The 24,470-nt window shown below is 41.4% G+C and overlaps 1 protein-coding gene across 1 annotated transcript in view; it reads right to left on the bottom strand.

Moving 5' to 3' along the window:
- Window positions 1–710: 710 nt before the first annotated feature.
- Window positions 711–24,470, bottom strand: part of TMPRSS15 (transmembrane serine protease 15) — a 90,037-nt gene continuing 66,277 nt past the window's right edge. Inside the window, 7 exon segments of the mRNA XM_039544193.1 lie at window positions 711–866; window positions 2,326–2,465; window positions 5,258–5,353; window positions 5,658–5,839; window positions 12,112–12,286; window positions 12,616–12,665; window positions 17,463–17,558. Of these exon segments, the coding sequence (XP_039400127.1) occupies window positions 711–866; window positions 2,326–2,465; window positions 5,258–5,353; window positions 5,658–5,839; window positions 12,112–12,286; window positions 12,616–12,665; window positions 17,463–17,558 (895 nt within the window).

The raw sequence follows: 24,470 nt of genomic DNA, 5'->3' as shown, positions 1-24,470 counted from the left end.
AAACAGTGACACCAGGGAAAAAAATTGGCCCCAGGTCAGTTTATCCATTATAAAGCAGCCAGATTTATTTGCATGCCATCTCCAGGTACAAAATTTATTCCAGAACTGTTTGTAATAGAAACAAAGGAGCTCTCACGATCTCATAAACAGTTAGGATACAGCCCCATTTTGATGTAGGGGGATTATTAAACAAAATTCCCTATGCATTGAGATGGGAATAAATGTTGGGAAGGAAAGCATAAAAACCCTGAAAAACTGTTTACATGTTTGGCCTGGGATTAATAATTTATATAGCTGTTACTCAATAAAGAGCGTACCCTTTGCAAATCACAGAACTTTACTCCTTCTAAATCATTGTGCAGGTTTCCATAATGTACTGAGCATTGGCATTTTTTAAATAATATGTCTGTAAGATGGACAAATAGTAAAACCATATCTCATATAGCTGTCAATGTAAAGTGATAAGAACCAGTGGCAAAAGAGACAGCTGATGTTTTGAAATATTGCTTTGTGACATGAGAGAGTTTCTTAATATTTAATGTTTTCCTCCTAAAAGTTTGTTTTTCTCTAAATCTCAGTTTGAATGACAGGACTGTATTCATTTTCTCTCACCAGTAGTTCTGAATGCTAAGTGGTATATTATAATCTTGCTTAATATTTGTCTCTACATTCTATTTTTGTTTTTTTGTTTGTTTGTTTTTTAAGTCAAGCTAACGTATGAATTGTTTTATCCAGTCCACAAATTGGGTGACTCGAACATACACTCCAGGACGCTGGGGCAATGCACATTTATAGCCAAAGGATATCACACCTGCCAAAAGCCACCTGTCATTGTCTTGACTCATCAGGGACCCTCCTGAATCTCCCTGCAATATTGAAATTCAAGAGTTAAAAAAAGAACTGCTCTCTATCTTAAAGTAACTTTAGATCTTCAAGCTGCTTTGTCTGTGTGTATCCCAGTTTTGGTGCACATGCTCCCGATGTGCCCAGAAGGGGATCCACATGGAGAAATACTCAAAAGAGAACACTGTTTACTGTTTTTTTTAGCATAACGTGTTATCTTAAGCTCTTAGACACCTGTCAGTCATGAACTGTATCAATCATGAAGCCCAGTAGAACCCTTTGCATTAATTGTTTTACTTATCAACTTTAGGTTGTACCCTCTTACCTTGCACAAATCCTGATTAAATGGGCTTTGCACAGGGGACTTCTGAAAAATGTCTGGGGGAAATAAAACCTCTCTTTCAAAGCCTGCAGAGCAGCTGCAGAATTTCTCTCACTCTGTCAGCAACCTACAAGCTGTCTGTGCTTGCTGTATCCTTCCTAATTCATGGTTCTTTGGTCATCGATTACAACACTGATCTCTTGCACTCTGTATAATATTAAGGCCTTGCTTTTCCCTCTTCAGTGGGGCATAAGGGAAAGCAAATAAAAGCAAAACAGGTAGGGAAAGCCTCACAAGCTTAAGGAGTTCAGAGTGGAGCCAACGCGGTCTGACCTCCTTTTTTCTGAGAGTCTGCTGTAACTCCCTAAAGGCAACTTCATTTGGTCTAGTCTTGCAGTTATGGGGCACAAGTCAGAAGCAGCATAGGGTAGATCCAGTGAGAACCACATTACGTAGCATGCTCCCATTATAATGTGATGAAAGCAGTCAGCAAAAACACAGAGTTCATGCTGCTAGAAGCAGAACTAAGTAACATTCAGTTGTGCCTGCCTCCCCATAGAGAGGGAGTGCATTGTAGGCTGAGCTGGGGTGGACAATGGCTCCTTAGGAAGCTATGCTGCTAGAGGGCAGGAAGATCATAAGAGAGCAACAGTGTTATCTTGTCACAGAGAAGGGCAGCCCCTCCAAGTTGTTGGAGCTTCCATTTCTTGAGGATCCATGGAATCTAAATGTTTGAAGGTAATGCCCCCTTACTGTTTTCCATCCATCCATCTGAAGTATTTCTTAGGCTTATGTCAGCTTGGTGTTTAAGTCTGGCACCTCACATTTCCACCCACAAACATCTCTTCTTCTTGAGGAGATTGCAGACCAGAAACAGTGTGAAGTTCAATATGTGGCACTTCCAACACCCCATTTTGCCCTCTAGTGGTTTTTTTATGTCAGAAAAGTCCCTTCTGGCCTTAAAGTCTATGAGGTACAAAATAGCTTGTAATCTTTAAAGCATGTATCTTGTTACAGTGTGAAATATGTAAGGCTCTGAGTAGAAATTATATTCTGACAGCGAGTGGCTAGTTTTTAATGATCAGAGGACCAACCAGTGAGCTGTTCGGTAATTAGAAGGAATATAATATTAGCAATGCAAATGGGTTGTTTTTACTTACCTGACAGGAGTCGACTCCTCCTTCATCATAGCCTGCACACATCATATTCTCTGTAATATTATATTCTGGCATCATTTGTTGGCATTTCTCATTTGTTATAAGAGGGACCTCTGCTTCTTGCAATATGTTTGAAGTGGAACCTTATCAAAATACAGAGTATATACAACCAAACTGATCAAAATGCACAGCATAAACAACAGCCATTATTCTTAGTGATTCAGATATTTCACTCTCATTACACAGCACTATCGAGGGCCTGGGTTGCCACGTCATTACTTCAGTTTATACCCCACTAAAATGTATCTAGGAATTTATAAGGCCCTGGCTCACTATCATTAATGGATTTTATCCTCTGCGAGGCAGAATATATTAACTCTATTTCATAGATGGGGAACTGAGGCAGAGGGTATATTATGTGAGTTGCCCAAGATCACAAAGAGAAATAAGGCTGAGCTAGGATTTGAATACAGGTCTCCTGAGTCCCAGTCCAGTGTGCTGTGCACTAGGCCCCCGCTTCCTTCTCAGTCATTGGAGTTGTTCTTGAGTAAACAGTAGTGAATGAAATCCTGAGCTTTTATAATAGGGATCACAACTAAATTTTGTTTTTCAAATAACTTAATGAAGACCATTAAAATCAGGGCTGCCCAGGGGAAGGGGCAAGTGGGGCAATTTTCCCCAGGTCCCGGGCCCCACAGGGCCCCCCCGGAGAATATAGTATTCTATAGTATTGCAACTTTTTTTTTATGGAAGGGGCCCCTGAAATTGCTTTGCCCCAGGTCCCCTGAGTCCTCTGGGCAGCCCTGATTAAAATAAATGAATATTATGATGCATGGATCTAAGGACTAATTAAAAACATGGCTTCGACTACCTAGATTCTTTGAGTATATTGTATGATTTTCAGTTGGTCATTTTAACCCCCTACACTAATTTATGTTATTAATTATTAACCAAAGTTTTACGATGCAATTGTACTCTGAAAGTAGCTCAGCAAAAATGGCAGAGTTGTTCCATGTTTATTGCTCTGTGACACCAGCTCAATATGCTTGATTTACAAAATGAAAATCTAAATTCTCAGCCCTGGAAATTCAGCCTAGGCTCTAACAGTCAAGCTGCATTCTTTCCTCTGTAGGCATCTTTACCAGTCATAATAATATCCTATGAGCTACATTCTGCCATCAGATTCCCCTGTGCAACCTCCTTTGTCTCAGGACAGAATTTGGCTCCGTCTGCAATAACAATCTCTGAAAAGTGGAAATCTGCTTTGTTATAAAGCAAAGTATAAATACATTTCAGGGTGTGTTCATTTTTAAATGGCAATTATTATTTGGGGGGGGCGTTTATGTAAGGAATATAAAAATTGGCTGCAGGCTGAAATTTTGGCAAAAAATCTCAGGCAGGAACAATTGTTCACTACATTTTAAAATAATCATATGGGACATTTAAAAATGTTTGCCACCAAAAACATGTACGCGAGAATTCTCTGTCATTGATGTGGTTGGATACATTAGGGCATGGCAGCATGTATGTGTCATGACCCACAGTCATAAACCTGGGTTTCCAGGGTTTATAGGAACAGCCATACTCCAACCCTCCATCTGGCAGCCTGCTAAGGCTTGCTTACCTGGGATCCAAGAAGCCCAGCCCCAGTTTGAAGCTCTGCCCTTTCAGTACTTTTGGTGGAGTCCCGGAGCAGCTGATTAGCCTGTTGGTCCAGCAGCAGGCACAGGAAGCTATCCAAACAACTGGGCTCCACCCTGTTCTGGACTGTGTGCCATCCTGCTCCTGTTCCTCTGGCTTGATTTCCTGGCGTGTGATTCATGGTTCTAACTTCCAGTTTGTCTCCTGACCCTAACTCCTCTCTTGTGACTCTGGTTCTGACTACCAGGTCTGGCTACCCACAACCCAGCCATGACAATATGGGATCTTTGTTAAGAACAAGCAAACAACCGCAGAAATGTTAACACCGGGCCTGAATTTCAGCCTTTTGTCTAAAATGAGCCTAAATATATATTTTTTAATTTTTAGAAGTTTAGATAAACAGCCTTCCCTCACTGAAGTCTCTCAACAGCTGACGTCCCCTTTTCTTTCTCTCACTTCTGACGAGCTTGTGGTATGGCATATGAACTGGGTGCTCATCCAAACCGAATAATCAGATTTGATGAAAATGGCCTCCCTCTAGAGGTCTAGAACCAACTTCTTGCACCCAAATGCTCCTGAAGGCTGGGATATTCAAAATCTGGATCTGAATTTTATTTCTCTCTGCATCCTATGTTGCTTAGGCAAGATGAAATGGAGTGAAAGGCAGGATTTCAGCCTTACATCTACAGAAACAAGGAAATGATAGACATTTTTTTCCTTATGAAGAGTACTCCATTATAGTGAATGGCAAAAAAACAGTCACAGTACTGTATATGACCTTTTTAGAGACCTTTAATGCTACAGAAGGTGGCTGAATGAAGAGAGCACTAGACTGGGACTCAGGAACCTTAGTTCTGGCTGTGGCTTTGCCACTCACCTGCTGGGTGATATTGGACAAGTCACCTCACCACTCTGTGACTCAGTTTCCTCAATTGCAAAATAATTATAATACTTCTTTTGTAAATCACTTTGAGAAATACTGATGAAAGATGCTATTTAAGAGGCAAGTATTACTATTACATACAAATCCAGCCCACAAATATTTACAGGCAGCTCACATTGAATTCTATTCTGTGCACACAATCAGAAACACGATAATGGAAATCAAACTGGAAATAAGACATACTTTGTTAACAGGGAGGGAAATTAGCCATTGGAACAACTTCCCAAGCGATGTGGTAGATTTCCCATTACTTCAAGACTTTAACATGTAAAGTAAAAAATACATCTCTGACATCCAGCAAAGAGTTTTCCTCATTATTTTTGTGGTATTTTTGAAAGTGTGGTGACTCACCTTGATATATAGTTCTTCCCCAGCCAGCAATAGAGCAATTCATTCCTGGCAAAAACTGTTGACTTGCTTCTGGTAAGCAAATAGGCTGTATGTAATCTGTGAAAGAGAAATAATTATTTTCAACTTGTTTCCAGTATTCTGGTGTTTGTGATGTCAGTTACCAAAATGCACATTGATCCAAACCCTCTCTTCCTTGCTCAGGCAAAATTCCTAACAAGCGCAGGACTGAGTCCGCTATGGTTGGTTTTCCCAAGATTATATCTAATTTACAAGGACAAGTCCAAGTATCCCATTAACCCGTCATTACTGAGTAAAGTCAGGTTGACTAGTCCACCTGGAGCTAGCTCAAATTCATTCATACAGAGTAAATAAATGTGTAAGAGAAGATTAACAATCCTACCTGTATAATTCACTTTGAATTGAAGATGCATCATAGCAATGTCATTATTTTTTGTGCGCTTGTTATAATGAGGATTTATGACAATTTGATCGATCTCTTCAATTACCGTTTGAGGATATGTCAGATTCAAAGTGGTATGCAAGCCCAGCACTGCTTTCCACTGAGATGGTATTAAATTCCTCCTAGAGATTGCAAGGAATATTCACAATTATTTATGATCAAATGCAGGACTTGAAGAATTTGCCATGTATAATTTGTATTAATCTTTAATCCCCTCAAGAATGAATATATATATACACACTTTGTATATTTTTTCAGATTAAGTGGAGTAGCATATTCTCATTTGAAATTGCTTACTGTTTTCTGACAGCACTAGTGGCCTAATTCTTCATATCACAGAATTATTAGTTAATTTTTGGTATTAAGCCAAAAATACATTTATACAGAATTGCTTGGACAATAGTACAATTATGGAAGAATCATTAATTATTATGACCCTTTAAACCGCTGAAATTAAAAATTCCCATGCAATTAATAATCATCCCTCAGATAGAAAATTATGAGCATGAAATACTTTGGGGATGGTAGACTGAGGGTATGTCTAAACTGCAATTGGGAGGTGTGATTGCAGCACATATAGACATACCCAAACTAGCTTTAATTTAGCTAGCTCAAAGATAGCTCAAGTTACAATAGCAGTGAAACCACTGTAGCAGGGGCAGTGGCTTCTTGAGTATGTACTCAGAATTTGGGGTGGACAAGACTAGCCCATGCTGCTGCAACTTCATGGCTATTGTTACTCAAGCTAGCTAGATCAAAGTTAGCTCAGATATGTCTAGACATGCTTCAATCACACCTTTTGATTGCAGAGTAGACATACCGTTAGAAATCTTATTTTTAATTTTGTTAACCCACAGCTGAAAAAAGATCTAGAAAATCAAAAGTTAAGACTATCTGAACATAATAGAAACATAGCACTTAAATGAAAAAATAAAATAAAAGTTTGTTCCTCTACAATCTGTATTGATTGCTGAGCTGTATAGCATGTACTTTAGTTAGAGACCTGCTTTATAGTTGAAGTTGTTTTGAATAATCAAATGTCTACTGAATTAATTGATTTACAAACAATATAAATACTTATGAGCCTGCTTGAAGCTGAACACCCAGATTTCTTTCAGTTCTCTATAGTGATTGAAATGCAACAAACATTGGTGTATGTAAAAAACAAGTTTCAGAGTTGTAACCGTGCTAGTCTGTATCAGCAAAAACAACGAAGAGTCCTTGTGGCACCTTAGAGACTAACAAATTTATTTGGGCATAAGCTTTCATGGGCTAAAACCCACTTCATCAGATGCATGGAGTGGAAAATACAGTAGGCGGGTATATATACACAGTACAGGAAAAGATGGGAGTTGCTTTACTAAGTGGGGGGGAGGGTCAATGCTAACAAGATAATTCAATTAAAGTGGAAGTGGGCTATTCTCAACAGTAGAATACCAAGGGAGGAAAAAACACTTTTGTACTGGTAATGAGGCCAACGTAATCAGGGTGGCCCATTTCAAACAGTTGACAAGAAAGTGTGAGTAACAATAGGTGGAAATTAGCATGGGAAAATTAGTTTTTGTAGTGACCCATCCACTCCCAGTTTTTATTCAGGCCTAATTTGATGGTGTCCAGTTTGCAAATTAATTCCAGTTCTGCACTCTCTCATTGGAGTCTGTTTTTCAAGTATTTTTGTTGAAGAATTGCCACTTTTAAGTCTGTTACTGAGTGTCCAGGGAGACTGAAATGTTCTCCGACTGGTTTATGAATGTTATAATTCTTGATGTCTGATTTGAGTCCATTTATTCTTTTGCGTATAGACTGTCTGGTTTGGCCAATGTACATGGCAGAGGGACATTGCTGGCACATGATGGAACATGATGTCCCTTGAATAGATATGTGGACACTCAATAGCAGACTTAAAAGTGGCTATTCTTCAACAAAGCCTCATAAACAACTCTGACATCATAATAAAAAAGGATAACAAAGGAGGTGCTGTTGTCATCATTAATAGGTCGGAATATGAACAAGAGGCTGCTAGGCAACTCTCTGACACCACATTCTACAAGCTATTACCCTCTGAAGGGTACCACTGAAGGTTACCAAAAGAAACTGCACCATCTGATCAAGAAACTCAGCGAAGAAGCACAGGAACAAATCTACACAGACTCCCGACCAGGGGTATTCTATCTGCTACCCAAGATCCATAAACCTGAGAATCCTGGATGCCCCATCATCTCAGGCATTGGCACTCTGATAGCAGGATTGTCCGGATTTGTAGACTCTCTCCTCAGGCCCTACGCTATTAGCACTCCCAGCTATCTTCAAGACACCACTGACTTCCTGAGGAAACTACAATCCATTGATGATCTTCCAGAAAACACCATCCTAGCCACTATGAATGTAGAGGCTCTCTACACCAACATTCCACACAAAGATGGACTACAAGCCATCAGAAACAATATCCCCAATAATGTTATCCTCACCCACAACTATTTCAGATTTGAGGACAATTTATACCGTCAAGTCACTGTTGGGTACCTGCATGGCCCCACAGTATGCCAACATTTTTATGGCTGACTTAGAACAATACTTACTCGGCTCTTGGCCCCTAATTCCACTTCCACTTGCACTAAATTTGATGACATCTTCATCTTTTGGACCCATGGGAAAGAGGCCCTTGAGGAATTCCACCAGGATTTCAACAATTTCCACCCCACCATCAACCTCAGCCTGGACCAGTCCACACAAGAGATCCAATTCCTGGACGCTACAGTACAAATAAGAGATGGTCACATAAGCACCACCCTATACCGGAACCCTACTGACCACTATACTTACCTACATGACTCCAGCTTTCATCCAGACCACATCACATGATCCATGATCTACAGCCAACCTCTAAGAATACAACCACATTTGTTCCAATCCCTCAGACAGAGACAAACACCTACAAGTTCTCTATCAAGCATTCTTAAAACTACAATACCCACTTGGTGAAGTGAAGAAACAGATTGACAGAGCCAGAAAGGTTCCCAGAAGTCACCTACTATAGGACAGGCCCAACAAAGAAAGTAACAGAATTCCACTAGCCATCACTTTCAGCCCCCAACTAAAACCTCTCCAGCACATTATAAAGGATCTACAACCTATCCTGAAGGATGATCCCTCACTCTCACAGACCTTGGGAGACAGGCCAGTCCTCACTTACAGACAGCCCCCCAACCTGAAGCAAATACTCACCAGCAACTACATACCACGCAACAGAAACACTAACCCAGGAACCTATCCCTGCAAGAAACCCCGTTGCCAACTCTGTTCACACATCTATTCAAGGGACACCATCATAGGACCTAATCCATCAGCCACACCATCAGGGGCTCGTTCACCTGCACATCTATCAATGTGATATATGTCATCATGTGCCAGCAATGTCCCTCTGCCATGTACATTGGCCAAACCAGACAGTCTATACGCAAAAGAATAAATGGACTCAAATCAGACATCAAGAATTATAACATTCATAAACCAGTCGGAGAACACTTCAATCTCCCTGGACACTCAATAACAGACTTAAAAGTGGCAATTCTTCAACAAAAATACTTGAAAAACAGACTCCAATGAGAAAGTGCAGAACTGGAATTAATTTGCAAACTGGACACCATCAAATTAGGCCTGAATAAAGACTGGGAGTGGATGGGTCACTACAAAAACTAATTTCCACCTATTGTTACTCACACCTTCTTGTCAACTGTTTGAAATGGGCCACCCTGATTACGTTGGCCTCATTACCAGTACAAAAGTGGTTTTTCCTCCCTTGGTATTCTACTGTTGAGAATAGCCCACTCCCACTTTAATTGAATTATCTTGTTAGCACTGACCCTTCCCCCCCACTTAGTAAAGCAACTCCCATCTTTTCATGTACTGTGTATATATACCCGCCTACTGTATTTTCCATTCCATGCATTTGATGAAGTGGGTTTTAGCCCACGAAAGCTTATGCCCAAATAAATTTGTTAGTCTCTAAGGTGCCACAAGTACTCCAAGTTGTTTTTGTAAAAAAACAGTTACTGATGAATACAGACTATCTCTGAATATAGTGAAAATGAACTTCATGATTCACAAAAACAAGATGTAAGCAAACACCTTGATTAATGCTCAAGATGTAGAGGTAATAAATGATTTCTGTTATCTGGGGTCATACATATCCAACCATGGAGGCTGTTTTAAAGAAATTGGAAGAAATATAGGAATAGTTTGCTCCGCAATGAAAAGTTTGGAAAAAAACCAGAATTTTAAAATGTACAAAGTTTCAACTGGTGAAAAACTTAATTTTCTCAATAGCAACGTACGGATGTGAATTGTGGGAAATTAAGGCTGCTGACAAGAAGAAAACTGAAGCCCTTGAAATGTGGTACTGGCAAAGACTTTTGCATATCTCCTGGATAGAAAAGATGAGGAATGTTTATGTTAGGAGCATTGCTGGAGAGAAGCAGACTCTGTAGTTAGAAATCAACAGGCACAAACTCATGTACTTTGGTCACATCAGGCACAGAGATGGAAATAACTTTGAGACAGTTATCACAGAAGGAATGGTGGCAAGTCATTGTAATAGAGTATGATCATCGAGGAGATGAATAGATGGTATGTAGCAGATTACTCGGAAGTCATCTGCTAAGTGTTCATAGGTAGCAATGAATAGAGAAGGCTTTAGTAAATTCTGCCACATCACCAATATTCAGACATAAATAAATGGATTTTACTCTCTTACAATAGTGATAGTTCTTCCATGATTTTTAAACACTATGTTTTCCTATTCTTGGTCCCCTCTACAGCACTTTAATTGTAGACATAATGGTAACATATTGTAGGAAATATTTTAAAATATACCTCATCTCCTCACATTCTGGGTAGTGCACCATAGAGACTACTTGAGGTGATTAAAACATATATTCAGACAAATTGAGATTTATTCCAATTGTGTAGAGTAGTGTAAATCTTGATCGGTCTCTCATGGTGTACAGCAGAGAGTCATAATTACACAGGCAACACTAAATTTACCTTTATGAGATATGATGTCATTCTTTACTCTCACACCATTGGGAAAGCTTTCAATGAGTAATGAAGACACCAAATTAATTACAGATAAAGTGCAAATGCTTGATGAGGTATCATATATTTAATGTATACAACCTTCCATTTTCAAAAAAGTGTCTCTTGATTTAAATGACTCCTTACTGAAGTAATTGAAATGGGGGCTACTAAGAACTCTGTGAGCTGGACTCCATCTCTTATTAGGTGAATGAATAATTCAATACATAATAATTAAATGATGAGCTGGGTTATTAACTGTACCTATCACTAATTTCAGGTTTTTCCCTAGTCTGGTGCAGACTTCAGCAGTAATGTCATTTTTATAAAACTGGGTCCCTGCTGTACATGAGTTTCCACCACAACATTATACATCGGGGGATGGGAGAGAAAGAAAGAGAGATTAGGTGTTTGAAAAATCCTACAGGACTGTCTCAAGCCCCCTACATTAGTTTTCCCCTCATACTTTCTATTGACTCTGGCTATTCTCCATTTGAACAGTTTTGCTATTGGGAATGATTTTCAAGTACCTAATCTGAATAATTTATCTGATGGGCCTTTGGACCACTAAAGAATTCTTTTTCAACTTTGAAAATAAACAATTAATCTGGCAAAACAACATAATTCTAGCACGAAAAAGTCATTTTACTGAGGCAAAAATAACAGAATATTATTAAAAGCATAAATGTGAGCCTTGATTCTGCAGTCAGATCCATCAGAACATAACAATATAGGATTGGAACATACCTCCTGGGTCAATGAATTCAGTCCCTTGCTATCAAAGGCAACTACATCTATTCCCTTTCATAGGATCCATAACGGGAGATCCCTGTGAATATGTGGTTTCCATTGACTTCAATGGGACTCTATGGGTCTGTCCACACTACAATAAAAACCTGCAGTACCAAGTTCCAGAGCCCATGTTAGCAGGGCTCAGGCTGAGGGTCTAAAAAATTCAGTGCAGGCTTTCAGGCTTGGGCTGGAGCATGAGATCTGAGACCTTCTCCCCTTGCGGGGTCTCAGAGTCTGTGCTACAGCCCCAGGCTGAATACCTACACTGAAATTTTATAGCCCTGCAGCCTGAGCTCTGTGAGCGCAAGTGAGCAGACCAGGGTCAGCCATGGACATGCCACAGGTCTTTTATCGCAGTGTAGACATACCCTAAGTGGCTAGCAGTGTTGCCCCATACATATCCAATTGACAGGTCAGGGCCATCCTGTAACCCAGCTTTATGAATGAGCATCTTCCCATCAGGGTACATGTACATTTTGGAAGGGTCATCATGGTCTATGTATTAACTTAAGGAGAAAGTAAACATTACCCATATACACAGTGCGCTGCTGAGACCAGCCATTCATCACTGATGAGGGAAGCTCCACATGTAGGTATTGCATTAAAAAACAGCGAGACTACCCAAGGCCAAGCTCCTTCTTTGGCATCACTTCCACCTACAATCCTTGCACCGATCTCCTGAGTTATGAGTCGTTTTCCACAAGCTAGCATCAGAAAGGGGAGGGGAAGTCTGAAATTAATTTATGCCATTTTTCAAGATGTGCCCCAGATACAAAGTTCCAGTCTGGAACTGGATCTGATCTTTCCTAAAGTTTGGGGGCAGGGGTGTGGTGTGGATATCTTCTTTTTGTTTGCACCCATTGTATGTTTAAGTCTGAAAACAACTGAAGATTGTAAATGTTCCTGCTTCATTGTTTATATGAAAATACAGTTTATATTTCACTGCCAAAATCTTTCAAACAATAGACATGAAGTTTATGGAGCCAACAATTTGATTTTTAAAGTGGAAGTTTCTTATGAAATATTTACTTACGTTTATTGTTGCATTGCAGATGAATCACCAGATTACCGAGACACTGTTTGCTGGAATGAAAGCACAGTTGTTAAAAATACAGGTATCTGCAGGCCAGGTGACATTACATAAGTACGTTTAAGAGCAATTTAGCATTATTACAAAACTCCTTCTGTACATCAAGTTTCCTTATTCTAAAGGAAAACCACAGTGTTAATGTGCAGTAATTTGGCTGTACTACCAAATGCTTAAATGTAAGTTTTAATTATAATATACAATATGGATATTGCACATATACATTCTCCTTTGTTGGACATTTGATTAAAAACAGCATATTGTAGAAATAAAAATAGCCTAATCTTTAGGGGAGAAATTCTGCTAAAATTCTGAATCCAATACAAACTGAATTCAATATGGATTTTTTGCTGCCTTCTTAGGTGTATTCAGGAACTTGCCACTAGATATCAGTGTAACCAAAGAATTTTTATATATATATATATATATTAGTTTGATATCAGTGTAGCTTTCATGGAGATAACACTGCACTGTAGACTATATATAGACACATATAAAGGCTTAGGAATTATTTAGAAGAGACATAAAGCCAGAAGCCTGAAGAGTACAAGGCCACAGATCAAAACTACTCAAGCATTTCTGACACCCAGAGGTTTTAAGATTATCTTCATAGCTTGTAATAAATCAGAGCACTGGGGACAGTGCCTGTGCCACCAATTAAATCTGATATATACAAAAATATACCAGGAAAGAATATCAACAGAGGACTAGTTTAATACATAGTTTGTTTTTTTAAATGTATACAGAGTAATATAGCATGATTATAGAAATGTAGCTATCAATATTTCCCTATTATACAATAATATACACTCTCATATTGTAATCCAGCATCACTGTATAGTTTTCACATTGCAAACATCTATTTTCAGTCTTACATATAACGCCAAGAATGTAGTTTACACCACTGAAATCAAATTCTTCAGTCTTTACTCAAACTCCCATTGAAAACGCATAAACCCATGTAAACCAGCTGAGCATTGGGCCATCTGGCAGGGAGGATGAATAAGCTGGTACAGAAAGGGGTAGGGCAGGGAATACACCTGCTTCCAGCAGGATTGCACAGTAACTGGGAATTTTTGCAAATGAGCTCCATCTCCACCAAACTGCCTTGTATGGATTCCATGGAGCTGCAGAGGGTGCAGGAACTAATGCTGCCCACTCCTTATGCAGGTTCAGCGGAAGGTGGGATAGAACGTTAGCTCATCTGGACAGGGCCCATGCCTTCTATGATGGCGATACAACATCTAGCATCTCCTACTTTTTAATCTACAGCAGGGAGCTATGGGTAGGAGTGGCAACTCACTGAGGTATTTCTTACACTGCTGACACCCCCTGATTGCCATGATCAGAGGGACTTCAAATGGTGGGCCTTGACTTCATGTTGGAGCTGTCAGTCTGGAGATTGGATCTGGACAGTTCATCCCTATTTGTCATTCCTATGGCTGCCAGCTGGGTAGCTGAGGAGGATCAATTCCTCTTAGAGCTGGATGAAAATTTTCAGTTGAATAGTTTATTAGCCCAAACATGCAGTTTGGACCAGCCTAAAAGCATTTCTGAATTTGGAACAAATTTGCCAAATGCTTTTGGCCAAAACAATGATTTGGGATTAGGTGTGATTTGCAAAATGGACAGAAGAGAAGGTGGTGCCACCACCCTTATAACTTTTAGCCTAAACTTTAGTGTTTAGGGCAGTCAGCTGAATCCAGTTGTCCTCTGTACCTGATATGGAGAAAGGATTTGAACTTGGGTGTCCCATATTGCAGAAAAGTGCCCTAACCACTAGAACAGTTTCAACAGGAGAGAGTGAAACACCCCCACGGCAGCCTACCCTATAGTCCAGTGGCTAGAGTACACTCCTGCAATGATGGAGACCTGTGTTCAGATCCCTTTTCTACATCTGGCAAAGGGGGGAACTGAACCTGGGTCTCCTACATCCTGCATGAGCGCTCTAATCACGGGGATAAAAATTATAAGATAGTCAGCACTACCTCTTTTCCTTCCCCTCATGCCCACATTTGGTGAATTTAGCCATTAATTTCCTTTGCTATTATTTTTAAAAGCATCTGGAAAGGAAACAATACATTTTATTTTGGGTCAAATGAAATGTTCTGTTCGACACAAAATGAAACTTCTCGACTTTTTCAATTTGCCAGTTTTTTTCAGAAGTTTTTATTTTGGTTTGATTCGAACCAACATTGTTTTTCAATGTTTCAGAGCTGCCAATGGACCAGAAAAATCAATTATTTGCCCAGCTCTAATCCCCCTCCTCTCCCATTGAAATGTCAGGGAGGCCTGGTGCGTGCTGACTGCTTCCCCTGCGTTATCTCCAAAAGGCCCACTTGTCACACGCTATATATGAGTTGGGCTGGCCGTGACTCCTGTGGTGGTGGTGGATGACTTTGATGTCTGCGTAAATATTATCCTTCCCAGCTGCTCTTAGCAGAAATATTTCTTGCTGTGGACAGTGGCGGATTAGCCACTGGGACAACAGGGCCCATGTCCACGGGCCCTGGACAATTCGGGGCCCCCCCAAAAATAGGTGCCCTTGTGCTCCGACCTGATCCACCTGCCTGGCACTCCTGACGGAGAGTGGGGTCAGGGCGCGGGGGCTTGCACTGCTCCTCTTGCCCTCCCGGTGCTCCATCTGGGCTGTGGGGGAAGCCCCTGCTCCCCGCCAGGAGTTCCAGGTTGGGGGGTGGGGTGGGACAAGCCCCCATGCCCCAACCCCATTTCCCTGGCAGGAGCGCTGGGGGGAGACTGCTGGAGGAGGGGGGTGGAGAGGGGCCCCCACTTGCTCTGGCCGAGGTCCCCACAAATCCCTAATCTGTCTCTGGCTGTGGAGCCTGCCATGCCACAGAGTTGCTTAGTGCATTGCCCCACCTATGTTTCTGGCCCAATGCAAATGTTATCCTTCTGCTAGTAAATAAGTTCCTGGGGTGTCCCAGATATGAACAGTGGTTTCATCTCTGGGTCACATTTTACTATCCTTAATCAGTCAAAACTCCTATGATGTTCAAAGGGAGTTTTGACTGAGTAAGGACTAAATGCAGTGTGGGAACTTGCCTTCATGTATTGATTATTAATTGACTTTTATTATTATTAGTTTATTTTACTAAAAGAAAAACACTCTCATCCTCCTCTCATTGTGTAACATTACAATTTCTGTGAAACTACATGAGAATATAATGGTATCACCATAATAAAGTGATCTTTATCAAGAGTCCAGATGATAAACAGAAAATAAATCTCTTTTTGCAGTAGGAATGCAGTTAAGATGAATGGTCTTCTTCCTTTTCCTCTTGCTCTCCTCATTCTTTAGTGTCTAACTGATAGTAATAGAAGACACCTTTAAATCATAGGCTGCTCTTTAAGATCTTTCATGGCAATGCTTGTTTAGACGTACATTTTATTAAAAAAAGAAAAATAGCTTTTAATGATCCTCCATTACTCTAAGATGGTTTTTTTCCACCACCAGTGAGACTGATAAATATTTGGTATTAACAGAATAGAATTAGAACAGAAAATGTATCAATCAGCTTCCAGCAGGGAAAAAGAAAACTCTGCAGCAAATTAAATATTCTCTATAGCTTTACTATTGTGCAATATGGCTCATAAGTGAAGCCTACAAGACTATTGATGCATCCCATCTTCAATCCAGTCTAAGCAACTGAGCAATTATATGGTGATTTTCTGTGTCAGTGCATCTATCAAGGTTCCAGGAAAATGTAACTGTTAATGTGATAGGACTACTAAGCTTTCTTAGCTCCTTTAAGGCACTACTTTAACTGAAGTGTAAACTGTCTTGCTAGTCAATGGCAAGCACCTCTCCTTTTATAGGTGTGCCTAAAGCACTGCACCCCTTGTGAACGTAATTCTTTGCAACTATTAAATTCAGGGTCTATAGTCAAGAAAAGCTCCCAATTATTCCAAACCCGTAGGAATCCTTCAAAGTCACATCAGATATAATATAGGGTAAAAGAAATTAGGGGCTAGGATATGGTTCTGAACAGCTCTTCGCTTAATGAGCTGATTTCCGTGAGAAAGATACAGAGATAAAGCCAGAAGAACTATACAGGCCTCATTTTAGTTTGGTTACTACCACTTCCTTAAAACATATCCAAGCAGAAAGAGAAGGGCATTTTTTTTTCTAGCCGGCTATTACATTTGTATTGCTCTCTGTTCTTGTTATAGATTGGTCCCAAACTACCAGTTTTCAGTATTTTCCTAACATTTTATATTTCATATGAGAAGCAGTGTGGGCTACAAGATAGAACACTGGACTGGGACTTAAGAGATCTGGGTTCTTCTATTCTTGCCATCAATCTGAGCGATGACATTGGCCAAGTCACCTCACTTCTCTGGACCCCTTATTCTCCATCTGTAAAATGGGGTTAATGATACTTAGTGTAAAAACTTTGAGATCTATGGATACATAATGCTATGCAAGAACAGTACTATTTATTATTGAAATCACAGTAGCACATAGACGCCCTAACCAAGATTGTAAAATACAAACACATAGAGAAAGTCCCTGCCCCAAAGATTACAATACACAACACATGGCAGAGGAAACAGAGACATGAAATGACTTGCCCAAGGTCACACAGAAAGTCAATGGCAGAGGTGGAATAGACTCTAGGTCTCCTGGCTCCCAGTGCAGTGCCTTATATACTAGACCACACTGGCTCTCAACTAAAGTAAAGTAGAACAAGGCATTTATTATTATATTTATTTTTATTTACCCACTATCATCAATTTGATCCTTAATATGAGAAAGATGTACTGATGCCTACCTTGGTGTAAGTATTAGGCTCTGGTTAGCTGCTTTGGTGATTTTTACAAATGGCCCATTTCCAGTGGATAACATCGCTGATGATGTATTCATGTTTCTAGGAGGAGGAAAAAAAGTGGGACATTTTTAAGATACTCGTGTTTCTCTGACTGAATAACATTTTTTAAATGATTATGTCTGATAGTACTGGTTCCTAGAACAGTGGGTATTTATTCAAAGATTTTTGAGGTTTGAAATCTAAAGGAAAAAGAACGGAAACAAACACACACACACACACACACACACACACACACACACAACAACAACAACAAAAAACCTCCCACAAAAGCCAGGTACTACCTTCATTCTAACACACACTTCTTGAAATATTTCATTTAAGATGCCTTAATAGCATTGAAAGGTCAGGATTAATGATTTTAATGACAGTGAGTTATCAGATTTCTGTTTTTCAATGCCACCACTCAAAAGTATTGCACTGCCATTTTTAAAAGACAGAGAGTTACATTTTATTATGCAGTGTTCAACAATAGTCAATTGAAACTTGTGTAGCACGGTTCTGTACTCTGGGGGGAAATAACAGTATTATGTACACTGGACTTTACAGAACAAATAGAGGTAAATTCTCTATACAGAAGAGTTTAAAGTGAAAGGACTTGATGGAGCTATTTGTGAAATAAGATATTACTTAATGTGAAAATGGCTCTAAATTAAGAACGGAAGAGACAACAACCCAGAGGGACAGGAATGGATAAGAACAAGTACAATATGATTGCCCCGTTACTTGGGAGGCTAGTGTGTATGTCTTGGTGGTTAGAATTTTTTTTTTCTAAAAAAACCTCAATGTTTTTAAACCTGACTATAGAATAGCATACAAAAACCTAGCCAGCTTGAGAATTTCAGCTGAGCAGAAAAGCAGTGAATTTATTCTCCATTGACTTACACTTTGTGTAATTATCACATCTGTGCAATGTCAGGATAATATACTGCCATTCTAATATGGGAGAATCTTACATGAACTTTGCATTGAAGTAAGTGGCTACACAAGATGCAAGGCAGTGGTGAAGCAATTCTACAGTACTTATGTATGAAGTTGGGAGAGAACTATAACTCTGGATATGAAACTCAACTCCCCCAAAACTGATGGTAAATTCTGATCTGAATGTCTGTGTCCTGAGCCAGTTTCTTGAATGAGCTGAACCAGAACCCAGTGGGTGTGATTCTCCACTGTTACATCAGTTCCATGCCAGTTGCACTTTATTGAATTTAACGAAGCCAGGCTAGTGTAAAAGTGGTATAATGGACTAGAGCATTGGGCTGTAAACACTAAACCCCCTATGTTTGGGAGAAAGTTAACTCTGGATTCAATTCCTAGTTACAAGTCCGTTCAAACCAACTTGTCTAAAAAGCAGTCTGGAAAGGGAATACACCCTTATTACATACCTAATTTTCAATACAGTAAAGTATCATTGTTTCATATTGTTTTACTATAATGACAAATTCATGTACTTGAAAAATTCCATCCTATCAGTTACTTGGCCTCACAGGCATTTGCAGGAACATAATAATTAATTTTACCAAAAATACACAGTCAAAATTCTGCTCTGATTTACACACAGTGCAACCTCCCTGACATCTTCAGCTTTCTCGAGGACTGGGGAACTTCTCTAATGGCTAATAATAGGGGAGGGATAAACTGGTTCCAGTGGCAAAGATCTTCTGGCAGAAACCTCAACATCATCTCTTTAAGGGTTCGATTAAACTGCCTTACAAACCCATCAGTCTGCGGGTAATAAATGGACATTTGTAGCTTTTTAATTCATAACAGGTCACAGACCTGTTGGAACAGTTGTGAGTTGAAATTGGTACCTTGGTCTGTCAGGACTTCCTTGGGGAGAGACACCTGGGGAAAGATTCTAAAGAGCTCTGCAGCCACAGTTTTCACCGTGACATTCTGGAGGGGGATCACCTCCAGGAACCAGATGGTGTAGTTAAGAACGGTCAGGATATATTGGAACCCCTTGACTTTCTTCAGGAGAGGTCCTACCAGGTCCATTATGACTCTCTCGAAGGGGGAGTCGATCACCGGCAGGGGGACAAGGGAAGCTTTCAGTACCCCTCACGGGGCTGTGAGTTGACACTCTGGACAGAAGTCACAAAAATCCTTTACCTCCTGGTGTACCCTGGGCCTGAAGAACCATGTCAGGATCTGGGCTAAGGTCTTCTCATGCCCCAGATGTCCGGTCACGGGAATGGTGTGGGCAAGCTGCAAGATGGCCCATTGGTGGCAATGGGGGACTACCAGCTGGGTCTGGATGTCCTGGGTCCAGGAGTCACGATCGACTCACTAGTTGCCTGTCAACTAGAAGTGGGGATACTGCATTGCCTGAGGGTGAGCGGAGTTCCATGATCTTCCCATCAACATGAGGCAACAGCTCATAGGCCTGTCCCAGGGTGGGGTCCTCCCACTAGTCACGGTTAAAGTCTGAGCCTAACAGGGGGTTCGCCATGAGTGAGAGGCCCACAATCACCCCCTTCATCAGGAAGGTCCTGGTCGGACTTTAGGTATTGCTGATTGCTTGGGTTGAGGTTCCTGGGTGCCCAGTCTGTCCCTTCCAGGACCTCTCCCTCAAAGACACCCTGGGGTTGTTGGGAATCGAGGCTCATGGTGCACAGGAGCCCCAAGGAGCTGCTCCACTCTCGACCTAAGATGATGGGCTAGGCCAACCTTGGTGCCAGGCCCACTGTCATAATCCTCATATCCCCTCTCACAGTCAAGGTGATCCAGGCCTGAGGGTAGGGCTTCACATCCCCATGATACATTGCAGCCACGACCAGCTATGGGTCTGGGGGCTTGACAAGGTCCTGACATAGAATCATAGAATTCAAGATCAGAAGGGACCATTATGATCATCTAGTCTGACCTCCTGCTAGATGCAGGCCACATAAGCCGATCCACCCACTCCTTTAGCAAGCGACCCCTGCCCCATGCTTCGGAGGAAGGTGAAAAACCTCCAGGGCCACTGCCAATCTTCCCTGGAGGAAAATTCCTTCCCGACCCCAAATATGGCGGTCAGCTGAACCCCGAGCATGCGGGCAAGACTCTCCAGCCATACCCTCTGGAAAAAGGTTATATCATATCATTGACCCATTGTACTATTTACCAGTGTGGCACTTAATTGACCTATTGACTAAGCCCGTTATCCTGTCATACCATCTCCTCCATAAACTTATCTAGCTTAATCTTAAAGTCATGGAGGTCCTTCGCCCCCACTGTTTCCCTCGGTAGGCTGTTCCAGTATTGCACTCCCCTGATGGTTAGAAACCTTAGTCTAATTTCAAGCCTGAATTTCCTGACTGACAATTTATATCCATTTGTCCTCGTGTCCACATTAGCACTGAGCTGAAATAATTCCTCTCCTTCCCTGGTATTTATCCCTCTGATATATTTAAAGAGTGCAATCATATCTCCTCTTATCCTTCTTTTGGTTAAGGAAAACAAACCGAGCTCCTCAAGTCTCCTTTCATACGACAGGCCTTCCATTCCTCGGATCATTCTAGTGGCCCTTCTTTGTACCCGTTCCAGTTTGAATTCATCCTTCTTAAACATGGGAGACCAAAACTGCACACAATACTCCAAATGAGGTCTCACCAACGCCTTATATAACGGGACTAGCACCTCCTTATCCCTACTAGAATACCTCGCCTAATGCATCCCAAGACCGCATTAGCTTTTTTAATGGCCACATCACATTGCCTACTCATAGTCATCCTACGATCAACCAGTACTCCTAGGTCCTTCTCCTCCTCCGTTACTTCCAACTGGTGCGTCCCCAGCTTATAACTAAAATTATTGTTAGTCATCCCTAAATGCATAACCTTACACTTCTCACTATTGAATTTCATCCTGTTACTAATACTCCAGTTTACAAGGTCATCCAAATCTCCCTGGAGGATATCCCGATCCTTTTCCGAATTGGCAATACCTCCCAACTTGGTGTCATCCGCAAACTTTATCAGCCCCTCCTACTCTTGGTTCCCAGGTCAGCAATAAATAGATTAAATAAAATCGGACCCAAAACCGAACCTTGAGGAACTCCACTGGTAAGACCCCTCCAACCTGACAGTTCCCCCTTCAATACTACCCTCTGAAGTCTCCCCTTTAACCAGCTCCTTATCCACCTCTGGATTTTCATTTCGATCCCCATCTTTTCCAATTTAACCAGTAATTCTTCATGCGGTACCGTATCAAACGCCTTACTGAAATCCAGATATATTAGATCCACCGCATTTCCCTTGTCTAAAAAATCTGTTACTTTCTCAAAGAAGGAGATCAGGTTGGTTTGGCACGATCTACCTTTCGTAAATCCATGCTGTAATCTATCCCAGTTGCCATCGGCCTCATGCTCCGGAACCACTCTCTCTTTTAAGATTTTTTCCATGACTTTGCATACTACAGATGTTAAACTAACAGGCCTGTAGTTACCCGGGTCACTTTTTTTCCCCTTCTTGAATATAGGAACTACATTAGCTAATCTCCAGTCAAACGGTACAACCCCCGAATTTAGAGACTTATTAAAAATTATCGCTAACGGGCTAGCAATATCACTCGCCAATTCCCTTAATATTCTAGGATGAAGATTATCCGGGCCCCCCGATTTACTTCCGTTAAGTTGTTCAAGTTTGGCTTCTACCTCATATACCGTAATGTCTACCCCCATATCTTCATTCCCATCGGTCCCTCTATCACTATTCCTTAGCCCTTCATTAGCCTCATTAAAGACCGAGGCAAAATATTCGTTCAGATATTGTGCCATTCCAAGATTATCCCTAATCTCCACTCCGTTTAAAGTTTTAAGCGGTCCCACTTCTTCTTTCTTGGTTTTCTTCCTATTTATATGGCTAAAAAACCGTTTGCTATTGGTTTTAATCCCCTTCGCTAGGTCCATCTCCACCCGTCGCTTTGCCTTTCTCACTGCTTCCCTACACCCTCTGACCTCAATAAGGTAGGTTTCTTTGCTGATCCCTCCATTTTCCACTCCTGGTATGCTTTCTGTTTTTCTTAATGACCCTCTAAGACGCTTGCTCATCCAGCTCGGTCTAAAACTGCTACCTACGAGCCGTTTCCCCTTCTCGGGATACATGCCTCTGACAACTCCTGCAACTTCAACCTGAAGTAACCCCCGCGTCATCTGCCTTTAGATCCCTAAATATGTTAGTCCAGTCCACTTTCCTAACTAGTCGCCTTAATTTAGTAAAGTTAGCCCTTTTGAAATCGTAAACCCTAGTCTCAGATGCACTATTGATTATCCTCCCATTTATTTTGAAACGAATTAGCTCATGATCACTCGAGCCAAGGTTGTCCCCTACAACAATTTCCTCAACAAGGTCCTCGTTACTCACCAAAATCAAATCTAAAATGGCATCCCCCCTCGTCGGTTCAGCAACCACTTGATGAAGGAATTCATTAGCTATCACGTCTAGGAAAAGCTGAGCCCTATTATTATTACTAGCATTTGTTTCCCAGTCTATATCCGGGAAGTTAAAGTCCCCCATGATCAAGCAGTTCCTATTAGTATTTACCTCCTTAAAAACATTAAAGAGCTCTCTATCTGTCTCCAAGCTAGATCCCGGTCTATAGCACACCCCAATCACTATCCCGGGTGAGGCTCTGGTAGTTTTTTTCCCCAATGTGACCATTGCCCAGACAGACTCTGTATTATCCATTGCATTGCTAGTTATCTCATTACATTTCACCTCATTATTGATATACAATGCTACTCCCCCACCTTTACCTTTGCATTGGTCTTTCCTAAACAGCACATACCCTTCCATACCTGTACTCCAGTCATGGCTACCGTTCCACCATGTTTCGGTTATTCCTATGATATCCGGTTTCAATTCTTGGACCAGGAGCTCCAGTTCCTCCATTTTGTTACCTAAGCTTCTTGCATTGGTGAACAAACATCCTAATTTTTCCTGTTGGGCTCCTCTCACTCTTTTCACCCAACTCGGTAGGGACACAGTACTTCCAGTATGACTTGTAGATCTAGTATCCGTCCCCCCCTCTTCCTTACACCTAACCGTCCCCCTCTGGCTATATCTGTTGTTATCTTGTTGTTCTCACTCCCAATGTATAAATTTGGCGTGGAGAGCACCAGGACCTCTCCCAACCGTCTCCCCCCAGTGTCTAGTTTAAAGCTCTTTTAATCAGATGAGCCAGCCTCCCTCCTAGAAGTCTACTTCCTTCCCTACTTAGGTGGAGCCCATCCCGTGAGAACAGTTGTCTGTCCCCAAAAGCCTCCCAGTGCCCATACATCCCAAAGCCCTCCTTGTAACACCACTCCCTCAGCCAACTATTAATCCTCACGATCCTGTCACCCCTTTGGCGCCCTTCCCTAGGGACAGGTAGGATCCCACTGAAGATCACCTGAGCCTCAATTTGCCTCAAGATGACATACAAGCGTCTGTCCACAACTAGAGTTGACGAGGGTAGAGATCCAAATTCCATCCATGTCTAACAGGGTCATCACTTGGCCACAGGGGCTGCTTACATGCCCAAGATTCCCCGGTCCAGACTCAGCTGAAACTGAGGAAGGCCTCCAGGTCACCTTTGGAACCCATATTTGTCAGGCTCACAGGCACCATGGGGATAGTTGGGGTCACTGCTCCTCCAGGATTGGAGCTGCTGGTGTTGGTACCAACACGGCCAGCTGCTGGATGTCACTGCTTTTGGCACTTGGTGAGCCACTTGGTGAGCTTCTTGACCTTCAGCCTTCCTGGTTGGGTGGTTCACTGTTCTATCATCCAACAGATGACGGGGATTTTATATGCTGCTTCTCTGGGCTTGTCCCTTTGTTTCAGGGGTGAGATGATGTCTGAATTCTCCACCAATTGTAGTGGTCTCTCACTCTTGAGTGGCAAGGGAGGCCAATCTGCCTCACTACAGGAAGACAGTAATCAGTAGTCTATGGGGGACGCTTTTGCCCTCTGGGAAGCACAAACAGTCTTT

This window comes from Mauremys reevesii, linkage group 1 (genome assembly GCF_016161935.1).
Source record: "Mauremys reevesii isolate NIE-2019 linkage group 1, ASM1616193v1, whole genome shotgun sequence".
Taxonomy (NCBI): domain Eukaryota; kingdom Metazoa; phylum Chordata; order Testudines; family Geoemydidae; genus Mauremys; species Mauremys reevesii.
Note: the sequence above shows the minus strand (reverse complement) of the source record. Positions and strands in the feature narration are given on the sequence as shown.